Source organism: Monopterus albus, unplaced genomic scaffold, assembly GCF_001952655.1.
Source record: "Monopterus albus unplaced genomic scaffold, M_albus_1.0 scaffold55.1, whole genome shotgun sequence".
NCBI classification, from domain to species: Eukaryota; Metazoa; Chordata; class Actinopteri; order Synbranchiformes; family Synbranchidae; genus Monopterus; species Monopterus albus.
The window spans coordinates 1,075,184-1,088,197 of NW_018127935.1; the positions used below are offsets into that span (position 1 = coordinate 1,075,184).

At 39.4% G+C, this 13,014-nt stretch overlaps 3 protein-coding genes across 20 annotated transcripts in view; all 3 read right to left on the reverse strand.

Annotated features, from left to right (window-relative positions):
* nphp3 (nephronophthisis 3) overlaps positions 1–3,787 on the reverse strand; it is a 10,091-nt gene extending 6,304 nt beyond the window's left edge. For 3 of the 5 annotated variants that reach the window (XM_020602235.1, XM_020602234.1, XM_020602231.1), the window contains exons 1-8: positions 3,690–3,787; positions 2,241–2,908; positions 1,973–2,098; positions 1,747–1,897; positions 1,355–1,507; positions 1,004–1,137; positions 441–601; positions 157–313 (exon numbers count right to left, since the gene is read on the reverse strand). In XM_020602235.1, coding sequence (XP_020457891.1) covers positions 157–313; positions 441–601; positions 1,004–1,137; positions 1,355–1,507; positions 1,747–1,897; positions 1,973–2,098; positions 2,241–2,564 — 1,206 coding nt within the window. In that variant the 5' untranslated portion in view covers positions 2,565–2,908; positions 3,690–3,787. Of the gene's footprint in view, positions 1–156; positions 314–440; positions 602–1,003; positions 1,138–1,354; positions 1,508–1,746; positions 1,898–1,972; positions 2,099–2,240; positions 2,909–3,302; positions 3,663–3,689 lie in introns of those variants that run through there. The other 2 variants (XM_020602232.1, XM_020602233.1) reach the window with 2 other exon arrangements.
* Positions 3,788–4,771: 984 nt separating this feature from the next.
* On the reverse strand, positions 4,772–7,168 carry LOC109961441 (uracil nucleotide/cysteinyl leukotriene receptor). The gene is made up of 2 exons (XM_020602243.1): positions 7,093–7,168; positions 4,772–6,351 (listed from the first exon to the last, which is right to left on the reverse strand). Exon 2 carries the CDS (start codon positions 6,338–6,340, stop codon positions 5,429–5,431), a length of 912 nt encoding a protein of 303 aa, XP_020457899.1. The 5' UTR covers positions 6,341–6,351; positions 7,093–7,168; the 3' UTR covers positions 4,772–5,428.
* A 198-nt stretch (positions 7,169–7,366) lies between these two features.
* kiaa1217 (KIAA1217 ortholog) overlaps positions 7,367–13,014 on the reverse strand; it is a 99,025-nt gene continuing 93,377 nt past the window's right edge. For 8 of the 14 annotated variants that reach the window (XM_020602220.1, XM_020602222.1, XM_020602217.1 and 5 more), the window contains 4 exons: positions 12,325–12,405; positions 10,551–12,191; positions 9,908–10,039; positions 7,367–8,885 (listed from right to left, as the gene is read on the reverse strand). In XM_020602220.1, the coding sequence (XP_020457876.1) occupies positions 8,364–8,885; positions 9,908–10,039; positions 10,551–12,191; positions 12,325–12,405 (2,376 nt within the window). In that variant the 3' untranslated portion in view covers positions 7,367–8,363. The remainder of the gene's footprint in view (positions 8,886–9,907; positions 10,040–10,550; positions 12,192–12,324; positions 12,406–13,014) is intronic. The other 6 variants (XM_020602219.1, XM_020602214.1, XM_020602215.1 and 3 more) reach the window with 5 other exon arrangements.

Here is a 13,014-nt window from a genome sequence, read left to right on the forward strand (position 1 = left end):
ATTAATAATAATAATAATATGTGCAACTCTGCAAGAAGGGCAATGAAGACAACTATACTAACAACTTTAAATATTATAACCATTTATACAATGCACATCCATAGACTTTTGTAAAGGCAAGTTGCCCTTTTCATAGAATATAGTGCACACACACACCTTGACTTTAGCAGCCTTGTCTGCAGCATTGATCCTTTCTAGCAATTGCCTTGTGGGTCCGGCCAAATTGTGATCTTCTTCAGTCCTGAGATAGAGCACCAGTGGATGGGCATCTGGGTTCTTCACAAAAGCCTCTTCACAGTCTTCTACCACAGAACTATATACATGCATTTTGTGCAAATATCAAAGCAAAAACTTAGATTTGTAAATAAACATTAAAATTAATGTACAATCTTCATTACATGGGGATATCCTAGTGACATTGGCTATAGGAATTACTGTACCTAGTGACAGTAGATTTGAGAAGAAGAACACACACAGAGCTCCTTTCAATCTCCTGCTTGCGCTCCACAGTGTAAGAGGCAGCACTCTCCTCTGAGAAGTAGACATTCAGGTAGAAATGGCCTAAACCCTCACACATCTTCCGTAACACTGGAGAGTATTTCTAGTATACAGACATAAAGCACAGATTTTCCAGACAGGGGGTTAATGGTAGTTCTTAACAAAAGTGTCATTTTCAACCTGATCAACTCTCTTGTATTCTCAGAGTTTAGGCTAGTGTTAAATGAACCTAACTAATGTCTTTAAAATAGATTCAAGGTAATCTAAGACAAAATGCAGCCTTGAAATAAACCTCTATGAGCAGGTTTAGCTTCAGATTAATACTGGCCAGTCAACAGAGACTGATTATTTCAGTGAAGACTACTATGCAAGTTTAACTATTCTTGCTTAAGTCCTGTGCCTGTATTACTTTATGCAGTCAAAGAAACCCATAAGGTAAAAACATAACACCATTATATCTCATGAAAACAGAATAATTACATTTTCATGAATTACAGTGGCCAACCTTATTAAAGATATCCAGCTCAGCTTTGGTCTCTTGGGTAAAGATTAGGTAGCAGCGTACTGTGTTACTCCATAAGGCCTGTGGCACATGAGGGGAGACCTGAAGCAAAGTGGCCACTGCAGCATCCCAATCATCTGACAAAAACAGACACAAAATGGAAGTAAAACATATAAACAGATACGTGTATTATACAAGCAGGTCATATAGGGGAACATTTTTTAAAAAGTATAATTACTTCTCCAGGATCATAGCAGCCACTACAGCAAACATGTTTAGCTACTACTGACATACAGCCCATTATCACAATGCCTTCCTTCTTTTGTTTCTACCATATTCATAAAATTTACTTACCTCTGCTAACATTTGCAAAAGGTCCCTCCACATCTATCAAACTGTGGGCAAACTCTGGCCCTCTGAAAGTCTGTTGCAACTGCATCATGCTACCCATAGAGGGCTCACTTCCTAGAACACCACCAGTCCAGTACTCACACTGTGTCCCTGCAGCTAAAGACATATAGTGAATACATTAATTCCATATTCAAAAAATAACTAATCATATAAAACAAGACCCTAAATATGTGGTATTCTAACAGAGAATGAATACTTAAGAAATAACAAAAAGCATACTGGCTTTTGTCTCGCTAAGCACCTGAACAGTAGTGAGAATGCTGTACAGACTGACAGATGGATGAATCAAGCCAAGTAAGAAAGAGGCCCCAACATTGTGGATTTCTGCATCTTACCAGTAACCGTGGTTTGGTTGTCATCTGAGTCAGAATCATTCAAGCCATAAACTTGGATGCCCTGAGACTGCAACTGTTGCATTTTAGCCTCCAAGTCCCTCTTGGCTCGCAGTAGATCCTGAATCTCCTTTTCTTTTGTCTCCCGGAAAATCTGAAAATCCAGTGGGTTGAGGATGCAATCATGATCACTGGAAAGAATGAGAGGAAGACATGTGGTGTGATTTACCTTAAACTGTCGTTTTACTTTGTCCCTGTCGTGTTCAAAAGTGGCAGCCCTCTCCATAGCTTGGTACTTTGCCTCAAGAGCACTCTCTTTTTCTCTAAGGATCTTCTGGTAGGTCTTCTGCAGAGCCTGTTGTCACATTGAGAATTATAATCACCATCAGAAAAACTGTTAAAAAGCCACAACCCTTAAATGTTGAAACTACTAATCTTGTGCTATGATAATCTAGTAATCTCTTAAATCCTAGTAGTCTCCCGTTATCTTATTTTACCTGCAGCTCTGCTCTCAGCCTCTTGTTCTCCTCATCCAGCTTGGCTTCTTTCTTTTGCATGGATGATATCTCATTATTCTTGCTGACACGGAAGATTTCATACTCTTTACGAAGTCTTTCATACTCCGCAGCATATTCTAGATCAACAGAACCTGTGGATTTGAAACTGGCCCCAATCACCCGAGGTCCTCTGCGAAAGGAACTACGCAGGAGTCGAGCTTTGGGCTTCACCTCCACTGGAATCTCACAGGCTTCTCCACCTTCACCCCCATATCCATCTTCAATCACCTCTCCTGGGCTGACCAAAGAGGATGCTGTGCCCATGGTGGCAGCCTAAGCGCTAAAGAAGTACTCAGCCTTTGTGGATACACATAGTTTCGTTCTGAAGGAGTCCTTTAAGAGATGTGCAGGTAATGTACAGGGCAATGAATTGTCCCACAGTACTATTTTATAAGGCTGTGGGTCTTTGTGTTGGAGTGCTTTTGAGTTGTATGTAATGAGGCCTTGCAATTAACAAGACACTGTGGCAATTTTAGAGGGAAGTCACCCTTTATGTCAGACTTTGATTAAAAATAGCTTGCTGAATTTGAACTTGAATAGGTGATAACAAGATGAAGTGGTCTGTAAGAGGGGGTTGGAGTTTGTACTTCATCAAAAGGTGTAGTGATCTAAAAGTGGAAAGAAAATTAATTAAAACCATTAAAAAGTGGACAGAAAATCACACAAAGCATACAGACAAGACATACTGTATGCTCATAAACATGGCTTATTCAGTCTATTTGAAATGTAAGCCATTGCATTTGATAACTGTTCTGAGTCTGAAGTACTATGATGCAGAAGTTAATTTTATTTTTGTCCTTAATATTTAGCTTACCATAATTAACGTTCAAGATAAACCTTGCACCCACTTACACAAAATCTTTTCTTTAAATTAACAAATATCCCACAGATTAGCCAGAGATGTATTTCTAACTTAATAAGGTCCTCCAAACAAGCACTGACCACTCACATTACCCAGAATACAAAATTTAAGAGGATGTTGGGTAAAAATAATGAATAAACCTTTTTCCGAATGCCCATAGCTGTTCCTGTGAGATGTCTCTCAGGACGTATTTAACGTCAGTGACTCAGATAAGTTTTTATCTACGTAACATTTAGACAGTTGTCATGGCATTTCTGCGTGGTGTATCACAACCTGCAAGCGAGTGTATAGTTAACTGAGTTATGCACAAGTGACATTACAAGACCGTTATTTTAGAGGAGCGCATCCAGCAACAAAAAGCTAGCTAACTAACGTAACACGCTCGACGCGAGATTTACTGGTGTAAAGATTCAAAGAATGAAACGGTCATTTCTGGTCACATTTTAGCTTTGAGATAATATTAACCAAAACCACGAGTCTTGATGAAAACATATGACTCTAAGTCAAACAAACCACAATACACTCACCCACCGCTCCCTTGTCAGCTTCTCCCTGGCTGCCTTGGTAACATGTTGATACGGGTGCCCGTACCGGCCAAGATAGGTAAAAGTCAAAATGGTATAAAGTCGGCTATTCTCAAAATTACTTCACTTGTAAAGAGCCCGTCCAGCAGGTGTATTCAGGGTTAAAAGTCTGATAATTCCTGCCAGTGAACAGTCGAGTTTTAAATAATAGACTATAATAGTTAGAGCAATAGTTATTTTAATTGGGATATTAGACATTATTTTAGCTCCTGAAAGGCACCAAGTTTTCAAGTAGCTTACAGTCACATTTTCCCCATTACATTTATTTAGTGAAGTTAAATGTTTCATCCAATATTTTTATAAAATAGTTTAAATTACTCTTAAAATGTGAATCCATAATATTCAGAGAAATTTCTTCAGGAACGGATTAAATGTTAAAGAGTCTCGTTGGGCACTGGAATAAGTCATATAGCAGGATTTTGTCTTTGCACTGGAATAGTTGATTGTTACATTAGATTAGATTCAACTTTGTCATTATACATGTACAAGTACAAGGCAATGAAATACAGTTTAGCATCTAACCAGAAGTGTTATAACAGCAGTGCAGAGTGTGCAGTATCTACAGTATCCATGGGATACTAAAGTCATAGCATAGCTCATCATAGCTATAAATAACAATAAATTCATGTTTTCCCCTTTGTTTTAGTGGAAGAAGTACAATCACATTAGAATATTTTAATTATTAATTATGAACTATACTTTTACAAAACATGTTATGAACAACTTCAGATTTCTACAGTATGTACAGTCAGTACTAATTTACTGATAGATATGCACAATTGATATTTACAGTAAGATATACAACAGATTTTATGGATTTAAATTGCAAGTAATGGATAAAGTACAGTAAGCTTATAAAACACTAGTGCAATGGGATGAAATGGAATGAGACAGTGCAGAATAAGAAGAAAATAAGTTACATGAGTTAACAGTTCAATGGATGTAAATAGTGCAAAGATAAAAATACAGTATCTGCATATGTACAGTACAGTGTGCAAATGAATAATATATTACTGTATTGACAACTTGCTCCAGTATGGAACCTTCTTAACCCTGTAAAGACTGACATCAAAAAAATAGCCAGAACATTCTAATTTTTTTGGAACTGCGATGTTTATTAACCTTTTACCAAAATCCAAAAGAAAATTCAAGATTTATGCATAGACAGACAGTCCAGGCATATAGGAATAAATGTATATATGGGGCATTTTTGGTGATTTTTTTTGCTCAGAAACTTGGTGAATTTAAATGTGTTGCACTATTTGTGTAAGAAAATGAAGTGTTTTGGTGGTAGGGATGTTAACCTCAAAATGTTACTGATCTAAAAGTGGAAAGAAAATGATTATGTCCCTGCTTCACAAGACTTTTAAGCTGCAAGAGATGTTCACTTGTTTTTGTCCACAATGTTTATGTTGTCATAAACAGGCAGAATAATCTTTGTAACTATGGCTTTCGAAACAAACACTGGCAAACTACATGACTCAGAATATTTTAAGAGGATGCTGAGCAAACAGAAACCTGCACAGCATCTTTGATTAATCTATAATTCTACTTTGTAGAGATCACATTATTGTATTTACCCATGGTTTTCCTGTCTGAACTAACTAAACTCTAAACATGATTTAAAACAAAAAATGACACATTTTTTTGAAAACATTTATTGTTAACATGATATTTGTTCCTTATTGGTTATTTCCCCTATCTTTACAGAACAGCTGAAGCAGTTTCTTCCTGTATGCGCTGTTCAGGAAGAAATACATTACAGGATCCAATACACCATTGACACAGGTAAGTGCAGATGTGATCCGATTGGCTCTTGCCAGTGACTCAGTCATATGACCATCACTGTAAATTATATAGATTACCCGGCTCACATGGTAGGGTACAAATGCAAAAAAGAAGTTCATCACAATGAGGATGCTCATTTTAATGGCTTTATCTATCACTGGTCGTTCTTCCTGTTTTTGGACTGTCCTTAGTTTCCACAGAATCAGTATGTAGCAAACCACTGTAGTGGTGAGGGGAATAACAAATGCCACAATAGTGGAAACCAAAGCGTTGGAGGATGTGTTTTCTAAGTACAGCTTGTTGCAGTTGCCAGTTGAGTTTTTGGTCTCATTCTTAGAGAAAAGTATAGGACTCATAGAGACAATAACTGTCACCCAAAGTATGCCCACAACTACCTTTGCATATGTAGCCTTTCTAACTGACTGTGATTTTATAGGTAGAACCACAGCCAGAAATCTGTCCAGGCTGATGAAACTCATTAAGTAGAGGCTGCAGTACATGTTTAGGTAAAAGAGGAAGCCTGATAGTGGACAGAGGACATGTCCAAAGGGCCAGTAGCTGTTAAACAGGTGGTAAATTATACGCATGGGTAGTAGAAGAACATAAGAGATGTCTGCCACAGAAAGGTGTCTCAGGAAGACCTTCGTTGGAGATGTGCAATCCTGGTGAAAAAAGGCCCATAGCGCTAAAGCATTCCCAGGCACAGCAATGACGAATATCAGGATGTAAAATGTAGCAAAGATCACATTCTCTTGGAGGGAGTCTGTGCCATTGAAGTCGTCTCTCTCCCACACAGAAATGTTCATAGTTGATCAACCTGGTGCAGCACATAACAAAATGACCTGTTATGATGCTTGACAGTCCAGATAGCCCAGTCATATGGTATTTTAATGATTCACCACATCACTGTTAAAACAAAACTGATCTGCAAAGTGTCCGTGTGACAAAAATATGACGTACATAATGAAACCATCAGCCCATGCAACATCATGTGCAAATGAGACTTATTAGAAACAGGAAGTATCCCTGCAATACTGTACTGTAACAGGAAGAGGGTAAAAATAGTTTAATTATTAATAAACTACATTCGAGATAAAATCAAAGAGAACGTTTATCAGAACATTTCCAGAATCAAATAACACAAATCACATAAAAGCAGATTATGTTAACAATGCGCATGTTTGAACACATAGAAATACCTTTGTATTTTAATAAAAACAATTGGTTGTTGTAGTTCATTGTATGCAACATCTGCGCTAAAATGACATTTAGTTGAGGTACCAGGAAGCTCTAACTGTAATTAAAGGCAACACTTAACCCCAAATTAATGGCTTTAAATTTGATTTCAAACAAGAAGAAACAAGATATTCAACAGATGACTTGAAGGGCTCTGTGGCAGTTATTAAAACAAATCGGTTTTAGTTTAAATGCTGTAACCAATGCGATATATTAAAACACTGCTGATGTTCATCATGTAATTCAGAACATTTTAGGAGTAAATTTAGGGCACACAGTACATACATGTGACAGAGTCAATAATCATAAAACATATTCTTACCTGTAATCGTAGAGGCACAGAATGCAGAAGTCTATCCTTTTTTTAGTAACGGTGGAAAACGAATGTGTGTCAGTTTGAGACTAGCGAGGTAGAAGTGAGAACAGCTTTTCTGTGCTGTACATCTCCACTTCCATATTTATACATGCGTAGACATGTGCAAACACAGGCTCCCCCTTAACCTAATCAAACATGTAAATAAGACACACTCACACAAAATGAAACAGGAAACAGAACAGAAGAAAAAAAAACCTTGATGCATTACAAGCATGCAAGTCTTTATTTTTGCCACTCCAACACAGTTTTGTCTTTACCACAATGTTCCATTAGAGTATGGTTTAAAGCTTTACAAAGGAGAGAAAACCAAATATTTACAAAATCTCTCTGTGCAAACATAATTCTTTTGCACCACTCTCCCAAAGTATCTGAAAGGCATGCATACAAATAAACTTTGGTATGTTAACTAAACTACTTATTTTCTTAGTATAAGCCTTTATGTACATGTGGTAAAACTAATTCCTCACTTTGTTTTTAGTAGTTTACATTTAGACAACAATACATATTAACTTAACAAATTACGACCAGCAGTAAAACACTGAGGTCAACACTTCAGCCACCACATGAAGAGAGTGCAGGTAACTTCCCCAAATCTTGTGTCTGCATCAGGCCTGAAGTGAGTTATTGTACAAGAGCATTGGCAAAGAGGCACATGAAATTAAATGCAAACTGCAAACATATATATTTCATAAAAGGAATTTTCAAGGGCTGCGTTGAATGTCTAGCAAAATAAAAATTTAGAAGACTAAATATACTGTGGTTATTTCAATCTCTGGTTTGAAAAATAAAATGTTTAAAAACTTGTAAGTGGTACTTTGTGATTGTACATCAACTCTGTATTCCGTGTTTATAATTACAGCAAGAAATAACACCATGAGAGCCTTCCACCTCAATTACAAAGTGGTGAAACTAAAGAGTTTTTACATCCATTACAAACTATCTTGTCAGAACATCTGAAACACACCTTAAGATGTGTAAATAAAAAGTAAATATGAATAAAAATTGATTAAATGATTAAAAATGCAAGTCAAAGGAGATAAAAGTATCGGTGTGAGAATGCCAATGTCAAATAAAACATGAATAAGGGGGAGTGCATCACTTAATACTTTAACAAAAACTTTCAGAAACAGAAAAAAAGCAACAAATTAAAACAATATAAAATCAAACATGACCAAGTCTACCTGCCGTGCAGCAAAGCCAGAGGGGCGATAATGGGGCTAAGTAGTGTCCTTAGCTGCTGTGACTGTTGGAATACAGGATTTGCCACTGCTGCCGTTGTGGGACCTGTAGCTGGTGAAGCTGGGGGTGTGTATGGTGCGGATGCTCTTTCCACCTGGGCCCAAAGGTGTGGGCGACAGAGGGGAGGGGGAGGAGGAGGAGGATGAGGAGGAGGAGAATGAAGAGGAGGAGGAGTGCACTCGACCATTCTGAGTCTGCGAGGAGAACGAGAGAGCTTTACCTGTGTGCTGTGAGTGTGTGGGGAGTTTGAGGGATCCGTTAGACAAGGAGGGGATATGGGAGGAGGGTAGGGAACTGGAACGAGCAGAAGAGGACAAGATGGAGGGCTTTGTCACAGAGGAGCAGGGGGAAGGGTTAATTGGATTAGTAGCATCTGAGTTCTGTGCAGACTGAGAGCTGCCCTTAGTAGAGCTAGGATAAAAAGCAGGGATTTTAGAGATGGGTATGGTAGGGGAAGTAGTTTTATGATCCCCTCCCACTCTTTTAGCACTTCCATTAGCCTGCAAACAGAGATGCCAAAACAAATACTGGTCGTCAAAACAGAAACCTGGTAAAATAAAAGATATAAAAGACAAGATGATGTTAAATTAAACTACAGGCTATACATACAAAAACACAGTGACTGCCCAGGCATTAATATTACTAAGGCACAACTAAAAGACTCCAAAAACAACATATACAAACACTGTTTTTACTGGGTTATATGAAATATGAGACACATTGAACTGAGAGACATGCTACCAAGAATCAGTACACTGCAAAGCTTAGACAGTTCGATGGTAGACAGGAGGGGCAGCTCTACAGACAGCCTGTTGGTTAGAGGAGTTGTTAGGTTTCATGGTGCTCTGAGGGCAAATGCAGAAGGCAATGATGGGGGGGGGGAGAATTAGATAACAGGGTTAGCAGTCTGAAGAGTGAGAAAAAACAGGGGAAGTGTGTGCAAGTACTCCACTGAAACTGATGTTGCAAGATGGTGAGTTGTGCCAAGGTTTCGAGGGTAAGGAAACATATCACTGTGAGGTTATGATGCTATTCTGTTGGGATTGAGCAGAGGTGCACTGTGAGAAGGGAGGAGCAGGCTGGAAAGTCAGTTAGGTTTATATTTTTTACATAGCCATAAGCATCCTGGGATTTGGCATCACTGTTTAGAAACTCAGCTGTGATGAGAATTGGAGATGTGATGACAACTCAGATGACAGGATGTAATTCAATTTAGCAAATTTTCATTTTTTGTTTAGTTGCCAACACAGTGAAAACCATGACCAGCGTAGACATGCAGAAGCATACAGTACAGTGATGTTATGGGGTAACAGTCAAGTCAAACATGCCTTCTTGTCAGAGCAGACTCAAAAGAAACATTAACAGATCCACAATCGCCAAAATGACGACTTTATTTTTTTCAAAACACTTGAAATCTTACAGTTTTGTAGTCTTTTTCCCCCTTATAATACATGTCTTCATGTTTTCGATCCCTATATGTTTGTTTCCTCTAGTCTCTGGTAAGGCCCTACAGTAAAACTACCTGTCGGAACTGCCTCTGAGCGTCCTGCAGTTTTTGCTGTTTTCCTGCTTTGTCAGTAGTACCCGGTGACTGCCTGGACTTCGCAGACAAAGGGACAGGCATCCGACTAGTAGGGGAAGCGACACTGGTGTTCTGCAAGGGGATCCAAATGAAAAACAAAACAAGAAATAAAACAAAAGAAAGAAAAAAACAGACACCATATAGGAAGTATGAAAACTCAAAGCACTAGCAAGGTAAAAAAAAAAATCCCTGTTCATTCAACACTTCAGCATTCAACACCAGTGAAAGGCCATGCACCCAGTGAGTTCATAAACCTTAAAATCAATATACATGGTACATGCAGTCAAGAATAAGAAAGACTTCAGAGCTTAATCATCATGAGTGTCTTTGATGAGTGTTCCACTTGCTGAAAACCTCAGTTTTAGCAATGAGCTGAAGGAGAAAACCCAACAAAATGCCACCCCCAATCATGTCACCATGATTTCACGAAGAGAGAAAGCCATGGGGGACATTTCCAACATTTCCAAGCACCCGTGGATTAATGATTTCAACATTTAAGTGGTTAAAGTTGGAGTGAAGGTAGGTTGGAAACTGAAAAGGAAGGACCCAAAGACTCCCAGAGCAGCAAGAGCTAGAGAGAGACCTGTTGTACGTTGCTTGGGGCACTGGGGACAGTGGTGGCGGTGCTGGTAGGAGGGATGATTAGGGGGCGAGGAAGGAGCTGAGGTTTAGTCTTCTTCTGTGAGGAATTTGTGCCAGGGACCTTAGAGGCTGACCCTCTGGAGGTAGGCAGAGAAGAAGACCGTTTTATCCCCGCTCCTTCTGAGCTTTTATCATTCCCATGTTTAGCTTGCTCTGTAGAGACTGGGTCCTCAAGAGAGGGTGGTCCCATCTCACTGATAGTGGTCTCCAGCTGCTTGATGGTCTGCTCTAGGCTGTCCAGTGTCTTGTAGGTGTTCTTCCGGATTTCATTGGTCCTGCAGAGAGAGTCTGAGTTTTGCTGCTTCAGAGTGGGTGTGTCCATTTCCATAGGAGTGTCTCCTAAAGATTTTGAGCACTCAATCTCAAATCTCTTTGCCTCTTTGTGTTGCTTGACAGTACCATCCGATTCCTCCTCGTCTTCATACACAACAACCTGCAGAGTCTTCTTGCCTGATTTGGTACCTGTGCGAATCGCCTTGGTCAGTGCTGCCAGCTGCTTCTTAGGGAACTTAAACTTGAATTTCTTCTTACTGTCCTGCTTAGCATCTCCGTTTGACTCCAAGTTCATTCCACTGTCTGCTAATTCAGATATCGAAGATGAAGGTGAGGAGGATAAGCTGCCACGGTCAGTAGTGCCCTGTGAAGAATTTACCTTTTTGCCATCAACCATCTCAGTCCCTCCAGCTCTTCGCTCTGTGTCCGACTCCTCACTTTCCTCCTCAATGCACTCTTGAGCTAGCATCCTCTCCAGTTCTTCCTCAGATTCAAAGATGGTGGACAGGCGTTTGTAAGCAGAACGGATGTCCATGGGCTCATCAAAAATGATGATAACGGGCTTCTTGTTGAAGTCATTATCCAGTGGCCCCATGGAACCCGCTGGGTTGCTCCCTTGGTTTGCGGCACCACCTACAGTGACTGTCTGGACACTTCCCTTCTTAGCATTGACCAGTTCTCGGTACTCACCACAAGACAGGGCCTGAACCTTGGTGTTAGTGATCATAAAAGCTATGTTGTCTGGAGGTGGAGGTGGCTCCTCTCCAGGTAAGTCAGGACTAAGACTAGCCCCCCCCTCATCATCCTCCTCAGAGATAGCTTTATGTGGATCACTGTCCTCACTAGAAGCCTTTTTAGGTGGTGCAACAAAACTTGTTGGTGCCTCTCTGATGGTACTAGTTATTGTGGTTGTTATAGGCCCGGGTATTTTGTTCTTACTGGAAGAAGAACCATGCTCCTGGATGATTTTAGTTTTCTTTTCTAAGTTAATTTTGTTGAGGAATTTTCTCTTCTCCATTTCTGCACTGCTCTTCAGGGACTCGGAACGTTTCATTTGCTTCTTTGGCAGTTTGAATCCATTCAGTCCCACAGGCTTAGGTGATATCGGCGGAGGTGTTGCGAGTGTGGGTGATTTGGGTGATGGAGACTGTGGCGGTTGCTGGTTTTCCTGGCTTGGAGAATTCTCATTAAGATTGACATTTGACACCTGTGTTGGAGACTGTGTGGGTTCCCTGTGTTCTGGGATTTCCTCTCTTCCTGACAGGGATGGATGGTCTTTGTGAATCTGGCCAGTCACATAGTATATGACCTGTGATTGTGAAATGAAATAAATAAATAAAATCAGATGTTACTATTTAAAAACCCTTAGAGACTCTAGATTAAACTGTCTATTAACTATACATGAATACTCTATTGTGTCAGTAATTAAAAGGCATACATACCCCTTGGCTCTGTCGCACAGTAGTATTCCCGTTTTCATCTGTGTCTGGATCTTTATCCTCTTGACAGGGCTCTGAGCTCTGCTAGGACAGTGTGTGAGGGAATAATATTACTGTGCATCTGATGTGCCAGGTTGCTGTGGATTAACTGAATTCACATAAATAACTGTAGCAGCATTCACAGGGTCAGCGCTGCATTAGGAAATGACCTTCTACAAGGGAACAGCAAACAGTATGTACAGTATGTATTGCTCCAGTTTCATACCATATTACATTACTTTTATATGCTGTTCCGAAATAGGCTAGATGCCGTGTATCAAAATACATGCAGGGCAAGTACATTTAACATTTTAAAAAGTAAGACTATACAGTATTGTGCTTGGGTTTACACTAGCCAGAACAGCTAATTTATTCATGGCTATACCCTGTCTGTTCAGCCTTCCTTTCTTGTACATGCCATAATCTGTTGAAAATGCAATCTTTAATGTTTTAATATTTACAGTAGCTGCTAAAACTGGTTATAAATTTGTTGCACTTGAATATACAGTACCTGTACTCTTTATTACTAGATCATAGTAAATACATGTATTTAACCTAAATTTAAAAAAAAGCATTTTGCTGGTTACATACGTGTAAAGCTGGGGAAGCAAACTGAGGTAAGGTTGTGCAAAGACAAAGAGAAACAGGAAAGTG